At 38.7% G+C, this 27,269-nt stretch overlaps 1 protein-coding gene across 3 annotated transcripts; it reads left to right on the plus strand.

Annotated features, from left to right (window-relative positions):
• Nucleotides 1-1,542: 1,542 nt before the first annotated feature.
• Nucleotides 1,543-20,709, plus strand: GPRC6A (G protein-coupled receptor class C group 6 member A). Of its 3 annotated transcripts, none has more exons than XM_027603590.1 (6): nt 1,543-1,736; nt 4,572-4,875; nt 6,821-7,657; nt 14,042-14,254; nt 17,216-17,339; nt 19,595-20,709. In XM_027603590.1, the coding sequence occupies exons 1-6, from the start codon at nt 1,543-1,545 to the stop codon at nt 20,707-20,709; spliced, it is 2,787 nt and encodes a 928-aa protein (XP_027459391.1). The 3 variants fall into 3 exon arrangements, with proteins under 3 accessions (XP_027459391.1, XP_027459393.1, XP_027459392.1); XM_027603592.1 differs by having other exon boundaries at nt 6,821-7,132; XM_027603591.1 differs by lacking the exon at nt 14,042-14,254.
• Nucleotides 20,710-27,269: the final 6,560 nt, after the last annotated feature.

Consider the following 27,269-nt stretch of genomic DNA (forward strand, 5'->3'; position numbering starts at 1 on the left):
CTGATTTTTCAAATAAATGTCAGGTTTGAGCAATAGGGTCACAGGAGGGTCATACCTTCAGAATCACTCTGAGTTATTTAGTACCTATTATATACTTTTGCTGGACGATGATCTGAACTTACTATTTTTTATTATATTTTTGCCAAAATCATGTTTGAATTTGTAACTACAGCAGAACTTGCAGGTTACCTGAGCAAAAAAAAAAAAAAAAAAAAAATACATTGATAAAAACAAATATATCCATTGCACACATATATATATATACACAAATGAATAATAAGATTAAGAGGGGCAAAATGCAATTACTATACATTTGAAGAGACTTCAAACCCATGTATATTAAACTTTCCAAACAACCGAAGTTAACTGGTTTGCATCCTAAGAGAAATCCTGCCAATGGTAAAACGTAAGACTTAAGGAACATTGGACACTGTGTGAAGAGCTGTGACCTCTCCACTTTTTGGCTGGTGTAACTCCACGTGTCAATGGAACCTAAGGCTAATCTAGATTTTGGAAAACACTGTAATAGCCATTGTATTCTTTTATCTTCCAAAATTCCTCTAAACATGTCTGCGACCCATCAACAACCTGGCTGTATGGGGTTTGGAACTGCCTGCCCATGATATATTCCTTCCTAATCCAATGTCTGGAAAAGATTGATTTTAAAAAGGAAAGTTAAAAATTTTTAACTTTTTCTTAATGGTTCCTAAGTCACTGAGGTGTATCTATCCCTGAAATCCATTAAATCACATTAGTTCAGATTCCTAAGCATTTAAGAACATGTAGACTAAAATTCATTCCAAATTTGTAAAAATAAAACCCACACACTGTGGCAATGTCGACGATCTGTGACAGGTCGTCAAAAACAAACACTATCTTGTTCAAAACCAAACACTATCAGGTAAGTTTTGTCTCAATTTTAATTTTGCCCGTTATCACCAAAACTACTTATTTCTAACACATGTATACTGAGAGTGATAAATACTTAGACTTAACTGAGTTTCTTTCTTTTTTTTTTTAAATGGAGCTTTACTGGAGAAATAAAAGCAGAATGCTATTTTTCTAAACAGTTTATAAAAGACACTGAAGCTTTTGGGCCTTGAATACAAGGAAATTTCCAAATACTTTGGAAATGCAAAACTGTTCATTGCTGAAGTGGGAAGACTTTCCCAAACTGCTCCCTCTTGAAGACTGTATATTCTACTTTAAAAGAAATGGCAATATGACCCAAAACCCTGGGCATATCAGTGAAGTAAAAGAGAACTATCCCAGCGAGGACCTGTGTTTCTAATTCTGACTTTTTTCGTAGCATGACTGCTAGTGTTCATCTCCAACAATGGAATGTTAGAGTCTGATATGTTCTTATTGGTGAAGAACTGTTTTGACTATCATCAAGCACCTGAAAACTGAATGTTTCCAGCCTTTGACACTGCCCTATACCTTACATGGTGTTTACAGGTGAAATAGAAACCATGTTGTTGGCACTCTGTGAGCTTAGTGATTCCTAAGAACTCACATGAACGGAACAAATGAAATTGAAGCATGGCACTATTGATCATACCAATGACCTGCTTTGGGAGTACTCTTGCTACTTCCCCGCCTTGCCAGACCCCTGATGACTTTGTGGCTGCCACTTCTCCAGGACATATCACGATCGGAGGTTTATTTGCCATTCATGAAAAAATGCTGTCCTCAGAAGACTATCCCAGACGACCAGAAATCCAGAAGTGTGTTGGGTGAGTAAAGTCTCAAAGAACACATTTAGATTTCCAGATTGTACTATGAGACTAAGGCATGTAAGCATTCACTTGTATTAACATCTAAATTATTTTAATAAAATTTAAACTCATATATTTTTAAGTTGCATATAGTTAGTCTTGCAATCCTTCCTTAAAAGAGAAATGTATCAGCCCTGTATGTATAATCAACCGCTAAGTGCAGAGGCAGTGAATGCTTTCCCTTAATATACATATTTAGATTTTGCCTAAAAACAAACAAACCCTGAAGTCACTTGAGAAAACCAACTAGGAGACACTGTAGCTTGTCCACAACAAACGTACACAGCACATTTCTATTTCTATTATATATATTTATTATATATTAATATTAATGAATTTGAATTTATATTACATTATCTATTTATATTATGTATTGTTCATGTTCATGTCCCCCACAACATGCATTTTGTTTTAAATATGAATGTATTATTTAGTGTTTTGTTTAAACTGGGCTACATTTAAAATTTCTCTCTACACTAGCATTTTTGTCAATGCTGCATTCATTTCATTCTCGAAATAATCAAATTCTTTCATGATAAATTAAGGCCTTACTTCAACTTAATGTGTTTCTTCTTCTTTGATGAACACTTTCCACTGAAAGTTTGACTGTAGAAGAGACATGGCACAGTGTACTATGGAAAAGTAAAGCTGGGCAGAGGATGTTACAAATGGATTTTCTTTAAGGAGAGCAGGATATTTGAATTCTAATTTCAGTCTGGGAACAAACTCATTTTGTAGACTTAGGCAAATCACTTAAACTCGTTGAATTCCAGTTTCCAGTTTTCTCTTTTGTAAAATAAGGGCCCGGATAACTTGGGGATACAGGCAGCATCGGCTTCTGTTGCTATGGCAAATGTGATCACCATGCTTCCTTCCCCTCAGAAATCCTGCTTTCTATCTTGATGATTTTGTGTGTAAATTTAACCTTCTCGTTCCCCCTCCCTTTTTTCTTTGTTTATCAAAAAGTATTTACCAACTCCTCTAAGAATGCTGTCAGATAAAATGTGATTCCACATCACACTAACATTCCTTCCTGTCATTCACCCTAGAAGTTGGGAGGTTTGAGCTACTGTCTTCTTAAATGTTGGTTATCAGGAATACCAGCAAATGCCTCAAGATAAATAATGAAGATTTTCAGAGCACTAAATTGGTACCCAAAGAATGACTGCAGATTTGAGGCCCACAATTATAGGCCAACAGTTAAGGATGGAAAATATGAAAATCTAATAAACAAATTTATTCTGAAAAAAAAAATCACTGACTTGAACATCCTTTCACCTTATTGACACTCCTTAAGAGAAACAGTATTCATTCAGCATCAAACAACTCTTTATTAAGTGCCTACATTAACTAGGCCCTATTCTAGGCACTGGGATACAGAAGTGAATACACCAAAGAGGTTTAGACTCTCATGGAGCTAACATGGGGGGACCCTGAAAATATACGTTTTAATTGTTATACAATGTATTATTTTTATTATGATTCATTACATTAACTTTTTTCTTTCTTTAAATTAAAAACTTAATGCTGATTTGCCCAACTTCACTTTTAGATAGTATCCAATGACAAATAATATTATTAAAATACTTTAATTTATCATAATTCAGTGAACTAAAAGGACACTTAAAAATATCAAAACCCTGAACAATAATATCCTCCTCTATGAATGGATAAAGAAGATGTGGTGTGGTGGAATATTATTCAGCCATAAAACAGAATGAAATCTTGCCATTTGCAACAACATGGATGAATCTAGGCAGTATAATGCTAAGTGAAATAACTCAGAGAAAGACAAACACCATATGGTTTCACCCACTTAGGAAACAAAATGAACAAAGGAAAAATAAAAAGAAAACCAAAAAGAAGACTCTTCACTATAGAGAACAAACTGATGGCTAACAGAGGGAAGGTGGGCAGGCGGATAGCTGAAATAAGTGAAGAGGATTAAGAGTATACTTATATTGAGCACTGAGTAATATATGGAATTTTCTAATCTCTATATTGTACACCAGAAAGTAATATAACACTGCATGTTAACTGTACTGGAATTTAAAATAATAATAATATTCCCCTTTATTCATTTAAAAAACATTTGAATCTCTACTATATTAGGTACTGTTTGCAACCTTTTGTATACGGTGGTGGATGACATGAACTTAACAGTAAATCAGTAACCAAACAACTCAGTGCCCTGAAGTAATCACAAGTCAAGAAGTCAACTGGGAAAACCCATCAAAAGAGGAAATAGCTATGTTTCATAACTAAAATAGTGCACTTTATCTAGGAGAAAGCTACTGAGCTTATACCCACAGCCTGTTTTATATGTGATTCTTAAGAGTCTTATTAATCTTGTTTCCAACCACAATAGTTTAGAATCCAAAAAAAAAAAAAAAATAAGCCAGGCTAGTGAGTCTAAGGAGTAGATATAAAATGGACAGCAATGAAATGGTGATAACTAACTATAAAAAGGAGCACGAATCAGATACATCTTCATACTGCAGAATACGAAACTGAGTATTCAAATGATCCCAAAATTAGTCAAGAAAAAGTTAAATCCTGTTCCACAGACTCCATCTGAGAAACTATATACCCTTTAGAAAGGTTTCCATCAAGAACTATTTTTAAATAAATGGAGTTTAGTGAAGTTTACCCTTTAAGAGGTAAGCTTTACTGATCAAGAAATTGTCTATTGTAAGGCAGAGGTGTGAATAAAATGAGTTATCATCATGTCTATAGAAGAGTTATGTTCTGATTTTCTTAAAAAAAAACCAAACAAACCTTGTTTCCCAACAGCTTTGAAATATCAATTTTTCTTCAAGCTCTTGCCATGATTCACAGCATTGAGATGATCAACAATTCACCACTACTATCTGGAGTCACACTGGGGTACGAGATCTATGACACCTGTACCGAAGTCACAGTGGCAATGGCCGCCACTCTGAGGTTTCTGTCTAAGCTCAACTGCTCCAGAGAAATCGTGGAGTTTAAGTGTGACTATTCCAGCTACATGCCACGAGTTAAGGCTGTCATAGGTGCTGGCTACTCAGAAATAACGATGGCTGTCTCCAGGATGCTGAATTTACAGCTCATGCCACAGGTGGGTTTTGCCTTACTGCCAACGCTGTTTTTTTAGCATATTCTTTATTATGAGAGGATCAGGGTAACCCGGGAAACCAGTTAGGGAGTTGCTTTTACTTTAACCTTTCTTTCTCTTCAGTCAAAGAGGGCATGGTGCCCTATTCTGGATAGTATAGGGGACAGAACACTAAGGGAAGACAGTCGCCCCTCAATCCATCAGATCGAGTTTCTGAAGGTTCTCAGCAGGATTCAGATAAGACTAAAATCTCTGCCTCAAAGGCCTTGTTTCTGAAATAACATCAGTTGGGTGCTATGAAGGAAACTGAAGAGAGACTGAGCGGTAAGGGGACATGCAGGGCAATGAACACTTCCTGAAACTCAAACGAGAAGGGACAACCCAGGGAAGATGGGGAGGAGAGGACAGTCTCTACGCTGTGAAAACAGTGAGTACAAAGTTGAAATGCCGAAGAATAACAAAAGGTCAACATAGCTAGATCAGGTGTAGAGAAAGGAGTGCAGCAAGAGGTGCATTTGCAGAGATAAGCAAGGGCTGGTCATTCAGCATCTCTGAGACTCTAAGAGTTCCATTATATAGCCTCGTGAAGTTAATTAAAAAAAAAGTTTATATCCAAAATGACAAAACAAAAGAATTACTCCCCCAAATAGCTCAGAGATAAGGCTTTGGCTCAAATTTTCTAGATTCCGTATAAGGCTGGTTAGGTGATAAGTAAGAAAAGTAGACTATTTTTAACAATGATTATGTCATGTAAAAATGTCATTTCCATGACTGACAACACTAGACAAAACAAAAGGAAAGGGAACTCTCCGCAGGGGACACTGATTTTAATGAAGCCCAGGTGTCAAATGTAGATGAACCCAGCAATGCCAGGTATAAAATGTAGGTCTGCGTAGCAATGTCAGGGAACTAAGGTTTCGGCACATGTCCACCATGTGCCAATATCCATTTAAATTTTTTCCTTGAATCTTCATAAGAATCCTATCATTTCACGGGTAAGGAAATACTAGCTTTACCAAATTTACTGAAGTCAGGATTCTGAATGTTTGTCTGACTCCAAAGCCTACTGTCTTTCCACCATACCAGGTGGCTGCTATAAATAGTGGAAAAAACAATCACTGAGCAAGTGACACAGTGTAGAAGGTAATCATTCCCCCTAGAATAAAATCCCCAGAGCTGTAAATCAAGCAGAGCTTTTCACATATTAGGTAGGTCTCCCAAAATCCTGATGCTTGTTTAAGTACATCAGGAGTCACAAAACTATAGCATGTAGATCAAATGTGGCTCTCAAGCTCTTAAGCTGTCAAGTAAGAATGGTCTTTACATTTTTTAAAAGGTTGTAACAAAAAAATACCATATATATAAATGTATATCTGTATACATATATATATGTATATATGACAGAGACCATATGTGACCAACAAAGCTTAAAATATTTTATATCTGGTGCTGACCCCTAGACTAGATGATTATTTGGCTGGATGATTTATTTTACCTAGAATAAAAAATCAGCAAAGTTGTCAGTTAGACAAAATGTTGAATATACCAGGTGTCCCAAAATGCATTTTGCCTATTTGACCAGCTGCGTTTTTCCCGTATTTATCTCTAAGTATTTAAATAATATTCACTATTGGCCTTGGCCTGAGATATAAGATAGATGTAACTGGATACAGAAGTGTAGCTGGAGACAGAAGGTAGAGCCTGAAACTTCAGAGTCCTTGTACTATACACAACATGAAGTGATTGAAGAACAATGACTCTAAAGAGTCACCAGGTACTAAATGTCACGATTTAAGCTATTTATAAAGTAGAAGTTCATTGAAGGGGAAGAATGTAAAGGACCAGAGAATTTAGGAAAAGATTACAGAAATTCACCGAAATGAAGGAGAGTCTGAACAGCCACCTAGAGTTCCTCAACACCATAACTAAAAAGTCTATCAATTTCCAGGTGAGTTATGAATCAACTGCAGAAATCCTAAGTGACAAAATTCGCTTTCCTTCATTTTTACGGACTGTGCCCAGTGACTTCTATCAAACTAAAGCAATGGCCCACCTGATTCAGAAATCTGGATGGAACTGGATTGGCATCATAGCCACAGATGATGACTACGGACGACTGGCCCTCAACACTTTCACAGTTCAGACTGCAGCAAATAACGTGTGCATAGCTTTCAAAGAAGTTCTCCCAGCCTTCCTCTCAGATAATACCATCGAGGTCAGGATCAATGAGACACTTGAGAAAATCATAGCAGAAGCCCAAGTTAATGTCATTGTGGTATTTCTGAGGCAATTCCATGTTTTCAAGCTCTTCAGTAAGGCTATAGAAAGGAATATAAATAAGATCTGGATTGCTAGTGATAATTGGTCAACGGCCACCAAGATTACCACCATTCCCAACGTTAAAAGGATTGGCAAGGTTGTGGGGTTTACCTTTAGAAGAGGGAATATGTCTTCTTTCCATTCCTTTCTTCAAAATCTGCATATATTTCCCAGTGAGAATAACAAGCCCTTACATGAATATGCCATGCTCTTGTCAGCCTGTGCGTATGTCAAGGACAGTGATTTGAGTCAATGCATTTCCAACAATTCTCAGGGGACTTTAGCCTACAAGGCTAACGAGGATATAGAAAGGAACTTCTCCCTGAGAAATGATTTCCTGTGGGATTACACCGAACCGGGACTTGTTCACAGTATCCAGCTTGCGGTGCGTGCCCTTGGTCATGCCATTCGGGATCTCTGCCAAGCTCGAGACTGTCAGAACCCCAACGCCTTTCAACCATGGGAGGTACTAACTCACACATCCAAGAAAATTCCCCTACCGTCATTTTTTGCCTTGAGTTGATTTGCAAATATTTATATTAACTGCTCTTAATTGTATTCCTTTTGTAAGTAGATACCTTCAGTGAATAACCTGCATTTCTATCATTAGCTCTTTGTTCTTGAGGATAATAGAGTGTTATTTTGCCTTCGCTACTACTACACTGACCCACGGAAGTGGTGTTCTTTTATTTTCCAAGAAGATCCAGTTGACAGAAGTATTTTCCATGAGTTTATGGATTTGTATCTGATCTTATAGTTTTTCAATGCTTCATATGAATTATCTCTTTTAGTGCTCTTGACAAACACAAGACCGGGCATGTTTAATGGTCCTTTTTATTATCACTAAATATTATCAATGAGGAAACTAAAGCTAGAAAGTACTAGAAATATGACTCTAGTCTGGGTCTTCTGCCTCTATGCCCTTTGTTTTTCGTGGTGTCTCTGGTAGTTTATAGTCTTCAAAGCCTTCAGCTGCAACTCTTAGGACAGTCTTTCCTAGGACTCCAGTCTTCCTCAAATGAACGTTGTGAGATCAATCATAATAATTCCTATGATATTTCAGGTTGAAATGAGCCACAAATTGTGGGTAAAGGAAGCCTTTGCTTTGATTAGTTTGTAGAAACTCAAATTCAAGCTTAATGTGACCCTTTCTAGTAAAAATTTTCCACTGTGCTTTTTAAATGCCGATAAACAAGGCATTTAAAAGCAAAATGTTGCTTTATGATGATAAATTTTACTCATTAAAACAGATTTCTCAATAGTGTGTACTCAGAGACAAAACTTGTCTGTCTTGATGCAGAATTATGTTCCAAAAATATATTTATTATAAATGTGTAAAGGAAAAAGAAGGTGAAAGGAAATAAGACTTAATTCTTACCATATACATGAGTATCCAGGACAGGCTATGTCTACTTTTGTCATTTTTATTTTAAACACAAACACAAGCTCCAGGGTCTGAGGTCATCAGCTTACATTTGGGTGGATCATGTGACAGTCACAGGGTGTTTCAAATTGCTCATTTTAAAGCTAGTTTTGTAAATGCAAGGCAAAAAACCTAATGAAGACGGAAGACTAAAGATGAAGTTTTTTTTAAATTAAAACTATCTTTTTAAAACATATACACTTGTGTCTAGCTATTTTAAGATGTCTGTTTGAAAGCACACTCTTTGTAATGTAAAATTTTAATGAGGGATTGGTAAAAACTATAAATTAAGTGAAACACAATAATGAAACCACCACACAAAATTTTAAGAATGAGATGTTGAGAAGGAGTGATAGAGAGAAATTAAACATTCCTGGAGACAGATAGGATAAAGGGGGGGAGACACAAGGAGGCTCATAAGGAAAGAGAAATACAAATAGAGCTATTTATCCACTAAAGATCTGGGAAAGTATTTTAAATAATAAATCTCAAACATTCTGAGGAAAAGACTTGAGAAAGTATAATCTAAGCAGAGTCTTCTAAAATGTTTTATTTAAACAGTAGGAGCCTGTGGTTGTTCTTTATTCCCCCTGGGAGCCTGGTTATCTAGAAACAAACGAAAACAGATTGGAAAGGAGGAATATGTGAGTGGTTTGCTCCTTTGATCACAATGTGAGTGAACCACATCTGTGCCAGATTCAGTGGGACAAATAATGCAGACAATTGTCTTTTTATGAAGAAATCTCCATACACTTTAAATTTAAAAGATCAGCAACACTTAGGATCACTAATCAAAGATACATTCCTAAAGATTATTTGGACCCCTGGTAAAATTCACTCATATTTAAATATTACTTTCTAAATAATTTTACATTCAAATAACTTTAAAGGAGTTTTTTTTGGGGGGGATCACTCTTACTCTGGCGCCATATTTGATGACATCTGTGAGCAGTATTCAGGAATGGCGCAATCAGAACTGTTTTACTTCAACAGACTTTTAATGTTACTCTGATGTGCATGAGGATACCACCTCCCGGTTGGGACCGTGATTTGGGCGTTTTTGTTTCCTTTACTTATGATGAGGTAGAAAGTAGTAAGTGATGTATGTGGGATGACAGGATGTCTAATAGCCAAATTTCTAATTCATACATTGATTTAGCAAATATTTATTGGATGTCTCAATGTTCCAGGCATTGTGTTGAGTGCTGGAAATATTCTGGAAAACAAGACAATTCTCTTCCTAAAGGAGTCATCTCTCTATTGGTGTATACAGTCAAACAATTAAGGAGCTGATTACAATGCAGAAAGATGCATTACTATGTTTCATAGCGACACAAAACGGCAGAGAAGCACACAACCGAGGGTAACCAATCCAGTATTAACAATTCAGAGAATATTCTCCAAAGATCATGACATCTCAGGAGAATATGATGGTTGGGTAGGAGTTAGCCAGGACAGAAATACTCTGAGAAGGGAGAGAAAACATGGCATCTTCAGAGATAAGAAAATAGTGCCAAAGAATCAGAGTTTTTTGTGGAAACTACAGGTAAATGAAAGTAGAGAGATTAGTGAAGCATCCATCATTAGGGCCCAATCAATCACAGCATCTCAAATTTTGATGTGCAGTTGAATTGCCTGGGAATCTTATTACCATGTATATGCTAATTCAGCCAGAGTGGGGGGATACCTGAAAGTCTGTCCTTCTAACACTCTCTCGGGTGTATCAGGTGATGCTGATACTACTGGTACAGGGACATCCTTTCAGTAGAAAGTCTGCAAACTCTGTTTAAAGGTTTGGACTTGACAGAGCAAAGGGGAGGCAATTAAAGATATTTTCAGACAGGAAAGTCTCGTGATCTGCTTTCCACTGCAGAAATAGCAGTTCTACTGTGGTGTGCACTGACTAGAGGGACACAACACTAGAGGCAGAGGGACCAATTTGGTAATCTAGGCATAAAATAAGGATGGCTTATACTCCAGGTACAAGTACTACAAGTACTGTGTGTGACAATGAGCATGGAGACATGCATACATGGATGTTTAAGAGGAAGGATGAGGAGGATCTGGAGATAGATTGGGTGTAAAGGGTGACAGACAAAGAGAAGCAAAGATGTTGCAAGTGATTCCACATTTGGACAATTGGTACCATTTGTTGAGATGGAAAGAGACAAGAGTAGAGGTCTGGTGTGTATGAAACTTTCTGCTTTGGAGATGTTGAATTCAAAGAGTTTCTGAGACATTCAAGTGTAGCAATGGCAGTCAGATACTAGTCCAAAAGTCAGAAGAGACATGGGCTGAGAAGATAGTGATTTTGCAGTGATAAAGAGACTAATAACTAATATGTTTTTTAAAGATTTTATTTATTCATTCATTTGAGAGACTGTGAGTGAGAGAGAGAGCATGAGCAGGAGGGAGGGGCAGAGGAAGAGGGAGTCCAAACCAGGGCTCAATCCCAGGACCCCAGGATCATGACCTAGCCGAAGGCAGAAGCTTAACTGACTGAGCCACACAGGCACCCCAAGAGCTAATAATTTTTAAGGTCTACTATAGTAGGCATTGACATATATCACCTCTAATCTCCATAATATTCTAGTAGGTCCACAGGTTCACACTCCTTACACTCCATCCTAAAGAAGTGGCAAGAGGAAATGTTACTGGTGACCAAGACTTGCAGCTGATTAGAGATGGAGGGGACCTCCACAATTAGGGTCTGGCCCACAGTCACCCACACAGTTAACCGTGAGACTATCCCAGCCTTAGTCCAGGGTGCTTTCCGCTACAGCATAGAAAACTTCCTGAAAGGAAAAGACATGGGTTGGGCACCAGACAGAGAAACAAGGCCATGTCCTCTGTGCCTCGAATTTACTCACCAGCACAGTTTCATTAGGGAGATGTCATGGACATCCGAGAAGTCAGGGGAAAAGGAAAACAACATTAACCACAACAGCTTAAGTAGTGTGGCCTCCTGGCCTTGCGTTCTCAAAAAACAGGTCATTGCCCTTCACAGGGTGAATGCTATAATCGTGGAAATGCAAATCCCACTGTTTAAGATTTATGGTGTTAATTCACAGTGACTTTCAGAGTCTCCATGAAAAAAATAAATAAACAATTGACAGAAAAAGCCTTTGATAGCTTCATAACCACAGCACCGATGTTCAAAAACTTACCTTAACCCAGAGCAAATGTTCTGTCTTACTTACCAGGTCAGGAAGGCACTGTTTTGTTTGCCTCTACCGTCTCTCCTGTGAGGACAAGCATACAGTTACGCTAGTTTATGTACATCATACAGTGTTATCACTATTTACAGAACGGGTATGTGTCAGGACTTTACCCTGGAAAACCTAATTAAGTGCAGGAAAAGCCAGGTGGAAATTATAGTTCCAAACTCGAGAGTTGAAGAGGATCCGCTCCCTAAAGAAGTGAGTTTTCTGGGGCTCATGTGTGTGAACTGCTGAAGGAAGGAAGAGAAAATATTGCAGCACACAGGTAGAGGTGGAAACATTGACGGTAGGTTCTTCCTTCCTTTTTTTAATTTTTGTTCCCATCATATTTTTTCTTCCAGGCAATTGCTGGGAAAAGCTTTTGTGTGTTAATTCCACCCTGTTAGATCTGATATCCTGCTTCTTTAAAGTAATACTAATCAATTTAACATTCATTAAAAGAACTAAGAAATCTGTGGGGACATAATATAATAAAATCAGTATACGTTGCTTAGAGATTTTACTGAAGTGACATTTGGTCACTGACTTGATATCGTAACTAATATATTTACCTTAAAGTGTAACTGGATTTTCTATGTTCTAATGACAAAATTGAAGGAAAGAAACATTCATAAAAGATCAACTGTGAAGGAATAGAATAATTCTATTCAAATAGAGTAATGTCTGGCCCATTCCACAGATTTTGCACACAACACAAGCCTCATAGACTTAGAGGAGTAGGCCCAGCATGTTCGAGAGGGTATTTACTTAGCTGTGAACATATATCAGGTTAATGGTGGGGCAGGGTGTTCCTCTCCCCCAGTCCAGTGTTCTTCCTCTGCAGCACAAACTCAATACAGCTGCCCTATTTGTCAGTAAAACACTTCCTGTCCTAGCTGCATTGCATGCAAGTTCTTACTGTATAAAGTGGGTAACAAGACAAGTAATTTTTCACTGCATTTCTTTCCTCTCAAGCTAAAAAATAATCACTTTATGAATTACATTGGAAATAGAATTTAGAGGTCACTTTACTAGACACTCAATCACTGCAACAGATTTGAAAACCACTGGAGATAATAAGATCCATACTTCCCACCAAATGGAGTAATAAAGTACGGATTTAGAGGGCAAGCACCAGCAGTACCTTCCACCCACCAGCTCATCTTCTCTGGTGGGGAGACACCCCGAGAACAGGGTGCTGTTGTCACTGGACTGTCTCCCACATTTGTACCTCTGTCCCCCTAGCCCTCACTGTGGGGCTGGTGAGCATAATAACCACTGGCTCAGATTACCCACTCAGGCTTGGCCAAGGATCCACAATTGTAACTAGAAGGAAAGAATGGATTCTATAGCTCCAGAAGACACACTGATGACTGCTTTTGAGTCAGAAGGAAAAAATAAGAAGATATTGAATTAATATATTGTTAGATGCAATGGAAAGACCTGAAAGTCAAAATGTGTGTTCCCATATAAGGCCCTTTACCCCTTGGCTGGTGGTGCTCATCTAAGAAAAGAGGAAGATGATCCTTGCTCAGTGTGTTTCACTGAATTGTTACGGGATAGAAGGATATCACACTTCTGAGTATTAGCAAGTAATATATGAATGTCAGGTGGCATCATTAATTGATAGACTCAAAGTATTTTTATTTATTTGTACAATATCTCTATTAGCTAATTAACAGTATTAATAGATATTAATCAAACTTTTACTAATCTTAATCTGTACCCGATACTGGGCTAAACTCTTTACATGTTTAATTACATTTAATCCTTAACAATGGCCCTATAAGGTAGGTTTCATTTACTTCATTTTACAGATGGGGAAGCTGAGGCCTAGAAAGAAACTGTAAGTGTCAAGACCACATCACTAATGAGATATAAAACCAGGATTAGAGCCCAGGCAACTGTCCCATAGGACCCATCTTGAAATTCTATAACGTGGAAAAAGAAGATGCTCAGATCGCAGTTTGATAATCTAGAGAAGCTGCCCTCCATAAACATTAGCTTGATTCCTCAAATTTACAGAGCAAGACTTTGGCAGAAATAAGGCTAGAATTCTCAAATTGTTGCCAGATAGTTAAGAACCTTCTCAACTAGTTACCACACTCATTGATCCAGAATGTCTTTTTTCTACCTCTTAAGTGATATTCCTTAGAAGGCAGTGTCATAATCGGGATAATGGATACATATTTCTATTAGTGTTTGTTTCTATTTTTATATTTTATAGTTACTTGATGTACTAAAAAATGTGACATTCACTGATGAAGGGAATTCATTTCATTTTGATGCCAATGGGGATATGAATACTGGATATGACGTTGTTCTCTGGAAGGAGATCGATGGCCACATGACTATCACCAAGATGGCACAATATGATCTGAAGAATGATGTCTTTATCATCACAGACCAAGAAACAAAAAACGAGTTCAGAAATCTTAAGGTAATTTTGTGGTAGCCTGCTTTATAGCATTCAAATCAAATGAGTACCTCAGTTGCAAAAGTCCCACCAGAACCTCCAATGACCCTGCCTGTTTACTGTCCCAAACTTCCCTCCTCAAATTCTCTGGTCAACTTGTGCCTCCCTCCCTTGTACAAGCTCTCTTCATCATCCTCATTTGACCGAAGCATAATCCTGGTTAAATTCAACTCTCTGCCTATTCAATATGGCCCCTATATAGCTGAACTTGGCAAAACAAAAACAAAAATAAAAACACCTTGTTGACTATTTTCACTTTAAATTCATGATCTCTAACCTCCAGTGGGCCCTTAATGGTGCTGGACAATCAGACTATTACCCTAGTCCATTAACTCACCCACCTTCCTAGATAGCTATTCCATGATTTTTCTTCTCTCCTCTGACTCCAACACAGCTTCCCAGTTTCCACTTTCAGTTGACCTTGCTTCCTATGTCACTAACAAAACTGAAAAAATCAGAAGAGAACGGCAGTGTCGCCCTGCTGCCACATCCGCCTTCCTTCCGGCACTGTGGGTGGAATGTGTTCCTGGCCAAGGTCAGCTCCTCCCTTGACCTCTGGATCCCAACCACTTACCGCCTACTCGATGGTACTGCTCGGCGATTCTCCATTCTCTCCCGTGTCCTCAAGTATTTTCTTTTCTCCACTATCTACATGATGACATAAATATGCTGTTATTCCTTTCATCTTCAAAAAAAAGGAAAGAAACTCCATTGATCCGCCATTTCTCCTTCTATATACTGCCCAATCCTTTATTTCTCTTTATAGCAAAAGTCCTTGAAAAATTTAAATACACTCAATGGCCCCAATTTCTCTCCTCCCATAATTCTCTTGAATTCTTTCTATCCAGTTCACCAATGTTAATAAATCCAAACATCATCTTACTTCACTTACTGGTTAATTGTTCTCTCTGTAAGATGCTTTCTTTCTTTGTTTCCACAACACCATGCTCCCTTAATTTTCTTCCTCTGTCTCTGGCCACTCCTTCTTAGTCTCTTTTGCTGCTTCCTCATCATTCCAGCTGCCTATAAATATTGGCATACCCAGAGCTCAGAACTGCTCCTCTCCTGTGTCTGCACTTTTCCTTAGCGATCTCATCTGGACTCGTGGATTTAAATAATGTCATTCATTATATAGAAGGCAGATGACTCCCAGGTTTTTATCTTCTAAATTTCAACCCAAATAAATATACGACTGTGTAATTGACATCTCCACCTGGGTGTCCAATAGTCCTCTTGACTCAGTACCTCCAAAACTGAGCTCCCAAACCTACCTTCATCTCAATAAATGGCCATTTCCTTTTAGCGGCTCATGGAAAAACCTTGTCACATTTTCTATCCAATCTAAGTTTCACTTTCAAACCCATAGTCCAAAACATCAGATAATCCTAAATCTTTTGATATCCCAAAGTTATTAATACCAGACTTTAGAATGTCTTTGCTGTCTCTTAGGGGTGGAGGGAGAGAGAAGGTCTCCCTTTTATCCCCTAATGATGTCCTGCCTGCTGAAAACCCAGATCAGGATATAACTGTGTTGAGAAGAAGAAAGCCACTGCTTGTGGATGCAGGGCTACCAAATCTTGGCTACTTTTCTCTCTCAGCCATACCATTTTCATCTCCCAGAGAAAAGACAAGTTAGCTTAGTCCTTGGATTATGTTCCTGGCTCAGGAATACCTATTAAGAGAATCTAGACAAACCCTCATTTACCCATTTTGCTTTTGTTTCCCAAAGGTAAGAGTGAGATAATAAGAGATTTATTTCACAAGATATGCCACGAGATAGGGACTGTGAATGGAAAAAAAGCACAGCTGAAGTGCAAAGAATTATTATTTAAATTGGAAAGGCCTTCATAAAAATAGGATGCTACATATGATTCACATTGTGACACGCACAATTATAACCTAAATTCTCAGGATTTTTAAAATATTATTTATATATCTAGGGTTGCCTTTTTCACTAATACTTCAATGGTTCTAAATTCAAAATTTCCACTGTTTTTTTAAAAGATTGTACTTATTTATTTATTTATTTATTTATTTATTTATTTATTTATTGGGGGAGAAAGAGTGTGTGTGTGTGAGACAGTGGGAGGAGGTGCAGAGGGACAGGGAGAGAGAGAATCTCAAGCAGACTCCCCACTGGGCGAAGAGCCTGACGCGGGGCTTGATCTCACGACCATGAGATGATGACCTGAGCCGAAATCAAGAGTCAGATGGACGTTTAACCAGCTGAGCCACCCAGGTGTCCCTCTACTGTTTTGTTTTTGAAGATTAGACTGGGCAGAGTCCTTGGACAGCATGATTAATAACCTTCTTCTAAAGAATATAAAAGCCCAATAAGTTACTATTTTCTTGTATAGTTGAACTCTTTATACAACCCAAGATTGGAAATTTCCAAGCCATTGTCTTCTTCTTTTGTTCCGTCATTACACATCTGTCCCTCTACTAGGGATTTTCTGAAAGAGTTAATTTCCCTTATTTGCTTACAGACGTTATTAATGCAACAAAAACTACTTCTTCCTAAGGCAGTTTCACCATCTGAAATATTTTCTGTTTTTTAAACTTGTTCACATTCCTCCAGATGACAAAACAATCCTGTTTGCTATTTTTTTTAAAGAGACCAAAATACTATTTAGTAAATGTATCTTTAAATTAAGTCAAGTTTGGAGGACCTGGGTGGCTCAGTCAGTTAAGTGTCTGCCTTCAGCTCAGGTCATGATCCCGGGGTCCTAGGCTCGAGTCCCGCATCGGGCTCCCTGCTCAGCAAGAAGTCTGCTTCTCCCTCTCTCTCTAACCCTCCCCCCTGCGTGTGCTCTCTCTCTCTCTAATAAATAAATAAAATCTTTTAAAAATAAATTAATTAATTAAGTCAAGGTTACTTAAGGTAAATCTTTTAAAAATCTATTTGAGATTTCTTTCACTTTGCAGCAAATTCAATCTAAATGCTCCAAGGAATGCAGTCCTGGACAAATGAAAAAAACTACAAGAAGCCAACATATCTGCTGCTATGAATGTGTGAACTGTCCTGAAAATCACTACAGTAACCAGACAGGTAATTATAATCACTACAACATGTACAGTGACACACCTGAACCATTTCTCCTAGGCTGATTTTTTTTTACATGAATCCTATTTTGTTTTATTTTTTTTCCATTAAAAAAGGAGGCATTTCATCCTGCTAGATTAAATACCAGTGAAATTTCATTTGATCTTGGAATTTGCTCCATTATATCAGCAGATGTATAACCAATACATAATAGAGATATAAAAGTAACTTTACTTCCAAGGGAAGTTGTCACCCCCTCAACTGGACTTCCTCTCTAGCATCTCTCAAAACCACGTGAATTCTGTCAATTTTTGTCCATGAATCCCCCACATAGACATGCCTGCCTTGTAACTGGGGCACAGTAACTATAAATAAATAAATGCTGAATTAGCTAAACAGAGCATGATAGAAATCCAGAGGTGTGCATACCCTGGAGATCTCATTATTCCTACCAAGAAGCAACAGTAAAGCCTAAAAAGAACCTTCTGTGAAAGGAAGGGATGAACCATTGACATAGATGAGATGCTACTGATTGCTTGACAAACCTATCTTTAACAATTTTACAAGATCAGAGCAAAATATACAAATTAAAGAACAAGAATAAGGTCAGCAGCCTTCAGGGTCTTAATAGGAGCTATCAGCACTTTCCCTGGAGTTAAGCCTACTTTAAAGGCATCATGTTCCCTTGTTTACTGTTGCATCCCTCTTCATCTATACCAGCTGAGAACCCGAGAACTGGAACAATTCTCAAATGCTTACTCTTTTTTCTCACTGGCTCCAAGGGGAATGTATCGCAATGTTAATATTCCAATAGTCATGCTCGGTCATTATCTCACAAAAATGCCACTTGTCCCAACCTGAGATGGGCTCCGCTGTGTAAATAATTAGGTATTGGGGGAGCGGGGTTGGATTTTCCAGGTAATATGGTGTCTAGCAGCTGTCTGACAAGTGGGATAAATAAAAACGAGAGAGTATGTAGTGTTTATTTCCCATAAAGATGTACATGAGTTTTCAAAAATAATTTGGGGTTGTCTTTGGATAACCAGGGAAAGAACAAGTGTAGAAGACTGCCTTTCCTTTGGAGGAAAAGCAAGGATTTAGGGTGATCTAAAAGGACATTCTCTTCTATTGTTCTCTATGTCTCCAGGGCACAACTCTTGTACAGAAACAAGTCATTGAATGTTCACCAAACATGTGAAGAAGATAGCACATGCTAGCAGTGGCAAGGGAGAACAGAGAAGAATGGATGTTTGTAGGGAAACAGGGCTTAGAAAGAGGAAGAGGCTGGAGAGGTAATGAAGTGTATACACAGACACACAACCTGACTTTGAGGTTAACGAAGAAGAGAACACGGGCCCCATATAAAATCGAATGGGCACTGTGGAGTGTTCTCAGATGGTTGCCCAGAGAGGGGCTTCTGGCAAGAGATGGGACCCCATCTTTAGGGGGCAAGACTGGAGAGCAAATGCAATCACACTCCCAGAGACTCTGCTCTGGTATCAGCTCTTCATGCGGCCCTGCCATCAGAATCAGCAGAAACACTTCCAAGCTTATCATTGCCTGTGTGAGAGACTCAATTTTACTGATCTCCAGACAAAAAAAAAAATTAACTTTAATTCTTCATTCACTGTCACTGGTTACAATCTTGCGTTATCTCATTTTTAGAGAGCTTTTAGGGTGACTCAGCCATATTTTCTCTGCTTTTAAAAGAACTGCTTCCTTATTTATAATAGCAGTTCTCACTACATTGAGTGTCTACTGTGTGTAACGCTCCATGCAAAGCATTTTATATTTATTCTGTCACTGAATGCAGAACCCCAGTGAGGCAGAGTCTTTTTAAAATTTTTTTAAAGATTTGGAAATAGAAAGTTCAATTTACTTATTCAAGATTATGGGAATCATAGGTGATAGAGAAAGGGACTTGAGATGAGTCCAATTCCAAAGCCCTTCTTCTTAATAGAGTTTGAATAGCAAGTTTCTAAGAGGCTAGTATCTATCCTGAATACATTGATTTCCTAAAGACTCACAGACCCAGCTGGCTTTTTCTTTCCTTTTTCTTCCCCTCTTTTTCTTCCCTCACCCTCACACTTTCTCTCTTGACTTCTTTTGGGTTCTGTGCATGCTTTATTTCAGTAAGTAACCAATATGACCATCCCTTTTCTCCTCGGGACCATAACTAAGGAGTCTCATTTGTAGCATCATTGTGGACAATCACCTGGTTTAACTGTTTGCAATGTAACTGAATCTCCTCTGTCTTTTAGACATGGATCACTGCCTTTTATGCAACAACGAAACTCACTGGGCCCCTGTAAGGAGCACAAGGTGCTTTGAAAAGGAAGTGGAGTATCTTAACTGGAATGACTCCTTGGCTATACTGCTCCTGTCCCTCTCCCTACTAGGAATCCTGTTTGTTCTGGCCATTGGCATAATATTTACAAGAAACCTGAACACACCCATTGTGAAATCATCCGGGGGATTGCTGGTCTGCTATGTGATCCTTCTCTGTCATTTCCTCAACTTCGCCAGCACGGGCTTCTTCATTGGAGAACCACAAGACTTCACGTGTAAAACCAGGCAGACATTATTTGGTGTGAGCTTCACTCTCTGCATCTCCTGCATTTTGATGAAGTCCCTGAAAATTCTGCTAGCCTTCAGCTTCGATCCCAAGTTGCAAAACTTCCTGAAGTGCCTTTATAAACCCATCCTCATCATCTTCACTTGCACAGGTATCCAGGTTGTCATTTGCACCATCTGGCTGATCTTTGCAGCACCTGCTGTGGAAGAGAACGTCTCCTTGCCCAGAGTCATCATCCTGGAATGCGAGGAGGGATCTGTGCTTGCATTTGGCACAATGCTGGGCTATATTGCCATCCTGGCCTTCATTTGCTTCATCTTTGCCTTCAAAGGCAGGAAATTACCTGAGCATTACAATGAAGCCAAATTCATAACATTTGGCATGCTCATTTATTTCATAGCTTGGATCACATTCATCCCTGTCTATGCAACCACATTTGGTAAATATTTGCCAGCTGTGGAGATTATTGTTATTTTAATATCTAACTATGGGATCCTGTGTTGCACATTCTTTCCCAAATGCTATGTTATTCTTTGTAAGCAAGAGACTAACACAAAATCTGCCTTTCTCAAGATGATTTACAGTTACTCTTCCCACGCTGCAAGCAGCCTTGCCATAAGTCATGTTTCACTGGACTCCACTAACAGCAGTATCACAATGACCGATCCCAGCTCTGGTGGCAGGTCTGCAGCCTGGCAGGAAGGCAAGGATCTTCAGGCACAAGCATTTGCACACATATGCAGAGAAAATGCTACACGTGTATCTAAAATTTTGCCTCGAAAAAGAATTTCAAGCATATGAAAGCATCCTTAAGAGATGGCATGTCCTAGAATAAAATGTGTCTAGGATCTTTGTATTTAAAATGTGCATTTATTTTCCAACAAATATATTCTATGTGTTTCTTCACTGCCATCATGTTCACCAATGTGCCCTCTGTCCAACCACCTGTTTAACAAAGAAAATAGAACCCTCGCCCTGAAACTGCCTTCATTCCTCCATCTGCCTCCATCTTCACCCCCTTCCTCTTAGGCATATTTCTATTCAAAAGTAGCCCAGAATACATCATCCATATTGTGCCTTCTGTCTCCTCTTCCCAAACCTCTTCATATGGGTTCTCCTTCCCTCCTAAAGCATCTTTATCTTCCCACTTCCCCTGCTCAATTCAGTTGAACAAGCATTTGAACAGTTACCATGTGCCAGGTGATAGGCTAAATACGAAGGTACAAGAAGGATCAAGGCATCATTTCTTACCTCAAGGAGTTCAAAATCCTTGACAGTTACATATTGACATCTTCATTTCAGTGTGGGGAATTTTAGGATTGCCGTGTGCATGGGGCACTGTAACAGTATAGTGACGTGGCACTTAGCCACCCTGGGGGATGATGAGAGAGCTTTGAAGAAAGCTAAATAAACGATATGACGTTTAGGTGAAGTCTCAAAAGGTGAGTAAGAGTTAGCTAATCAAAAGAATCTGGTCCAGATAGAAGGGGAAAGCCCGGGGCAGCAGCAGAAAGTGTCAAGAAGGTGTGCTCAGGGGAGTACAGTCATTTGGTATTTATAGAGAGAAGTCCTGGTTTGTATGTAGAGGTTAGGTCATGAAGGAGTATCACAGACTGGAGTCCTTTTATGGGAAGCTTAGGTCTTTATCTTGTGGGCAGAAGGTCATCAAGATGACAGGTTCGAAGTTCCATTTTAGGAAGATCACTCTGAGACAGGGTAGATGATGGAGTCTAGTTGGGAGAGGATTAGGAGCTACACTAGGAAATAGAGAAAAGAATATGAATATGTATTTAAGCCATATAGGAAGTGGTAATTTACCTGAAGTAGTTGCACTATAAGCTTCTAGTTTAGTTTATTGAAGGATATATGCAATGCAGGAAGAAGACTGGTTTAGAATAGAAGATGGAATACTGAATTTGAAGTGCCTGGAGTAATTTCAAGATGTATCAACTGTTCGTATGGATATAAGACTCTGAGTGCAGGGGACAGGGCAGGGCTGCTGATAAGGATTTGAATGCCATGTTCACATTGTCACCCATCCTTATAAAACGGATAAGCATACAAAGTAACATCGTCTCCAATCTTGACGTCCCCTTAAGTACAACTTTCTCTCCCCCTCCTCTTCACAACTGAATGTTTGAAGGAATAGTGTCATTATTGATTTGTGACCCACTGAGCCCACTAGAATCTGGCTCCTAGTTGTACCACTCTGCCAAAATAGTTCAGAGAACAGTTGCCTGTGACTTTTTATCTGTCAGATTCAACGGTCATTCTTAAGCCTCCATCTTCCTTGAATCTGATAGGCGTTTATGGTATAATTCCTCCTCCTTGATATTCTCCTTCTTCATTCCTTACATGATTTTCTAAAGCTTTCAGTTATTCAAAACTCTTCAATCTGATGCAAAGGCTCTTTTGGTTCTATTCTGGCATCCTGACCATATGTCTTCCTCCACTTGACTCTTAACTGTGGGTAATCCCCAGAGTTCTACCCACAATCAAAATCTCTTTTCTCTCCACACACTCTCTCGCTACAATATCATCCATCTTCATACCTTAATTTGGACCCCGATAACTTCCCAAACCATATCTCTGGTCCAGGTCACTCTAACCAATTCACCTACTTGTCCCTTGTACTTTGACTTGTCAAAATCAACATGCCAAACATTTAATCCATTCTTTCCTTCTCCTGGCTCCTCCTCCTGTTTTCTACTTCTCACATGTTGCACCTCCTTTGGACTCATCAGAACCCTGCGGTTCATCTTATTCATTTCTGATCCCACCATCTGCTGCACCCTTCTATGCCTTTAATTTATCACCTTTTATTTTCTAACTCCTGAATTTTTCTCAAAACCTTGCCTAGATCTCTATCCCTGTCATTACCTCCTTAATCTAGGCCTTCCTCTCCTCTTTCATAGATGTTTACAACAGCTTCTTAATTTGACTCTGGTCTTTCATTTTATTTCAAAGACAGAGAAGGTTTCGCTAAGGCTTCCACTCATTTCCACCTGATGTATTTCTAGAGTAAAAACCTCTTTATGTTACTCAGTTGTCTTAAAACCTGCAGGAAGTCAAAAGTCCTTATCTTGATGCCCAGGCTTTCCACTTCCAGTACCAATGGCTGCCCATTTCTAGCTGGTACATTACCCTTGAGAAATGGCCACCTGCTGGTGATTGTCTGTACCCCCAGCATGCTGCTCCATGCCTCACAGTCGGCCTCTCCTCTTGGCCTATGATGGATGTCCTTTCCAACCCTGTCCTCCTGGAACACTCCAGCTAATCCACCAGACACAATCAAGCTTCTCCCCTTCTACAGGCCATCTTTGCTGCCGCTGTCATGACACCTGTTACACTTCATCACATTCACTTGTTTTTATTTTAATTGATTCAACTAACACTTAACAAGTGCCTACTATATACCAGGCATAATTCTACGCACAGGGAATATACAGGGATAAGAAAACAGACAATTCTTTCATCTCAAGGAGTTTATATTCTGATGTTTTCACCATTTTGCAGTGAGCAATCAGTTCTCCTTTTGGAGTAATGCTCTTGGCTGCCCTTTCCTCTCTACTACCACTGCTATCATCACCCCAGTTTAGGCTCTCGTGATTCCATACCTCTGTTGTTGAAATAGTCCAAACTAGTTACTACCCAGGACTCCCCTTCTATTATATACAATACATCACCACAGATCAATCTTACTCAAATTAGTTCCAATACCATCATTCTCCTATTCAGAGAAATTTAATAACCTCCTATCACTTTCAGAATTAAATTCCCCTACCTTGCTAAGCAAGATCTTCCACAGTCTTACCCTGACATAGATTGAATGTTAAAAAAAAAACACCCAAGATATTAATCCTAGTTTACTGCTTAACCCAAATGTATTCACATATAATATGATGATAACATATCATAAAATTTTTAAGGGTAAAATATCCTGATGTACACGAAAATGTTAAGAAATGAGTATTCTGTTTGTTATTTCACTGACTCATTGCTCTGTTGATATGAAAACTGTTTCTCCTATTGACATGAGAGCAAAGCTGTAAGAGAGCTTCCAGATTCTTGAGTGTGATCACATAAAACAGAAATCCCAGCACTGTTGTGTCAATAGAACAATGAAAGGAATATTGTTTCATAAGAGTTGTGACTTTTACTACAGTTATGTAGCTTTCAACAATTATTCCAGAATAAAAAAAATGCTATTTAACATAAGAAATTAAGTTCTGAATTCCTTGATACTAAAACTACATCTTTGCCATCATGTAAAACAAACAGCAAGAGAATGATTATGGTATTTTTCATTTTTCTGTCGACTTTTGAGGCTCTTAAATTCAATTGAGTGTAAGTTAAATAATTTTCTTACTCCTTTTGGAATAAAGTGGGTTTTTTTTCTATTATAAAGCCAATATCTAAACATTATTAAAAAATAAGTAAATAAAAATAAGCCAAAACTGACACACAAAAAAAGAACCTATAACTCTATGACCAACCAACAGTCCACCATTATATAAGTAGTCAACTTTTTACAGGTTGTTTTAATCAAGTCCAAATCATTATTCAGATAGAAACATTCCCATTGGTCAAGATAAAGTGCTCTAAGAGTGGGGGATCATTTAGAGTTCACTGACAGACTGGTTCATATAATTATCCTCTTACAGAGATACACTTACTAAAATATTTTATTGCTAAAATGCAGGGGTAAGGGAACAATACACATTACACCATAGCCTTTATTGGCAGGATGAAATCAGAAGCTGGTCAGCCCAAGCTGTGAGGATCTCAAGAGCAAGGTCCAAGTATAATTGTTATCTGTGCATTCATACAAGGTGATCCCCAAAATTAATATTCAATAAGTGTTGAATGAGTAACTTTAATGTTCTCACAAATATTCTTAATGTCTTGATCAGCACAGTAACTCAACAATTTTTCCCCCAAACTTCACCTCTCATACTAGAGTCTCCACAGCTCTTGAGCTGTCTTTAAGCCAAACCTCAGACAGCCCCTTACTGCCATTATCAACAACATCCTTCCAGAAAGTTAAAGTAGAAAGCAGTTAATTGCAGAATCTTTAAAACTTGGGTTAAAAGAAGATGAAGAATAAACATATGAACAATTGAACATAGAAGTGGTAAGTGGAACTTCCCCTGTGACATTAAAAAGAAAGGAGTGTGCCCTTCCTCTACTTCCATCCCCCCTTCCTGCTGGCTCTTTTGCAGAAGTGGGGCCGCCATCTTGGACCCTGAGATGCGATCTGCCAGCTGAAGAGGGCAGAGCAACAAGACTGAAGAAGCCTTGGTCACCAACACTTTGATGTTGCTTTTCAGCCCTGGATTTCTTCTGCTTAGGAAAGCAAACAACCTGTTAAATTCATGTGTGGGCTGCCTGTCTGCTCTAATAAATGGCCAAGTCACAAAAACAATGTGAAGAGTTGGAAGACTGAACACAGCAAAGAGATGCATTCACATCCAAGAGCCCCTTGTAGGAAAATCTCAGGTGATTAAAATTTCTTACATTTTACAACTTCTGCTCTTACATAATTTTTCTGATACCTGGCATTACATTTCCACCCAAACTCAGATTATGAGAAAATGAAATTTTGAAAATTCCAGACCTACCTGAAAAGAAATTAATAAAATATTTTCTCATTTTTACAAATAGCCATCCTCTCCTATCCATAAATATGTGAACTTGATCTGTTTCTTGCTTGCTAGACATCAAAGGTGTGACTAAAAATGTATAAGCTGAAAGTGTAAAATCTAGTCTGCAATTAACCAGTGGGTCTGTGTTAAGAATATTTCTCATCTAAAGAACTATCAATTGTAGATACTAAGGTAAAATAGAAAACCTAGAGCCAGGTTTAGGGAGTTAGCAGTGTAAAACAAATGGAATCTGGCATATTAGAAAAATTGCTATGCCCTTATATGAGACTGAATAGAAGTGAGAATATCTAGTGAGAGACACCATGTTGGTAAAAAGCACAGGAAAACTGTTGGTGGGTACAACTTATTTATTATGTTTGCAACCAACTATTTCCAAGATCTAAAGTGGATTTTATGAAAAGAAAATGCATTTAATAAAATTCTTATAAATAAGTATTAGAGTGGGACAAGGCAGATAACTGAAATCAAGACCAGGTGCTCTTGTACTATTCACTCTGGACATCGTGACAGACAAGAGAAGTGGACACCATGGCCCTCCACAGGCATAACCTGCAATAATTCTGGAAAGTTCATAGCCTAGGAGGTTCGTTTTCTGGTTTCAGCTCCTTCTGTATTTGCTCCATAACCTTACAAGGCCCCATTCCTCTTCAGAATTCTTTGAGTAACATTCCACTCTACGTGCCCCTGGAAGGGCTGTCAATCACCTGGAGCACCACAGTGGAGGAAGGGTGGCTCACACTGAGACATAAGAGTCCTTCTGGGTCCTTTCTACCCCTGAAGGGAGACTCTCCCTGATTTCAGTTTGTGAATGATAAGGCTTCCAACCATCATCTTTCCTGTCACAAGAAGGAAACCAGTTTGACACAGGAGATAATGAGATTAAATTTAAAAGTGAAGCAGAGCCAAGTGACAGAGAGGAGGAAGGAAGGGCCAGAGGAAAGAGGGGGGAGGTGAAGGGGAAGGAAAGGGGAGAATGAGGGGAAGGGGATGAGAAAATTTGAGCACCTTGATCTAGCAGCGCCTAAAGCTGAACTATCCTTAGACCTTAGCTGTGCCCAAAGCTGAACTATCTTAAACTATTGGCTACAAGAGGCAAAATTTTCCTGTTTTTCTTCAGCTTATTTTTGGGGATTTCTGTAATTGAAGCTAAAGAACCATGACCCAAACCCTTGTGCTTCACATCATTAGTTACATGTTCCCATCTGTAAAATGAAAGGCATGGAATAAATTTATTTCCAACTTCCCTTTTCAGCCTAAAATTCGATAGTTCTTTTTTTTTAAGATTTTATTTATTTATTTGACAGAGACAGAGACAGCGAGAGCAGGAACACAAGCAGGGGGAGTGGGAGAGGGAGAAGCAGGCTTCCCCCTGAGGAGGAAGCCCGATGTGGGACTCGATCCCAGGACCCTGGGATCACGACCTGAGCCGAAGGCAGACGCTTAATGACTGAGCCACCCAGGCGCCCCTTCTATAGTTCTAACTAGATGAATATGTGAACTCCTTCAGGACAGTGATATTATCTCACCTAATTTGTTATCCAGAATTTCCAATACTTTGTAGGCTGTCAATAACTATTTCTACTCTCTAAGCCTATCCTTTATGAAAAATTTTTGCTTACTTATTTCCCATTTATATCCCCAATAAAGCAGGGTCAGATACATGCTCCCCAGTCTCCCTTTCCTGAGAAGCGAGCT

Source organism: Zalophus californianus, chromosome 7 (genome assembly GCF_009762305.2).
Source record: "Zalophus californianus isolate mZalCal1 chromosome 7, mZalCal1.pri.v2, whole genome shotgun sequence".
Classification (NCBI taxonomy): Eukaryota; Metazoa; Chordata; class Mammalia; order Carnivora; family Otariidae; genus Zalophus; species Zalophus californianus.

What these genes read in the sequence shown, in the direction of transcription:
- GPRC6A (XM_027603590.1), top strand. Translation starts at nt 1,543, where the DNA reads ATGGCACTATTGATCATACCAATGACCTGCTTTGGGAGTACTCTTGCT. An exon ending in ATTTACAGCTCATGCCACAG is followed by an intron (nt 4,876 to 6,820) that starts GTGGGTTTTGCC and finishes ATCAATTTCCAG; the next exon opens with GTGAGTTATGAATCAACTGC. An exon ending in ACGAGTTCAGAAATCTTAAG is followed by an intron (nt 14,255 to 17,215) that starts GTAATTTTGTGG and finishes TTCACTTTGCAG; the next exon opens with CAAATTCAATCTAAATGCTC.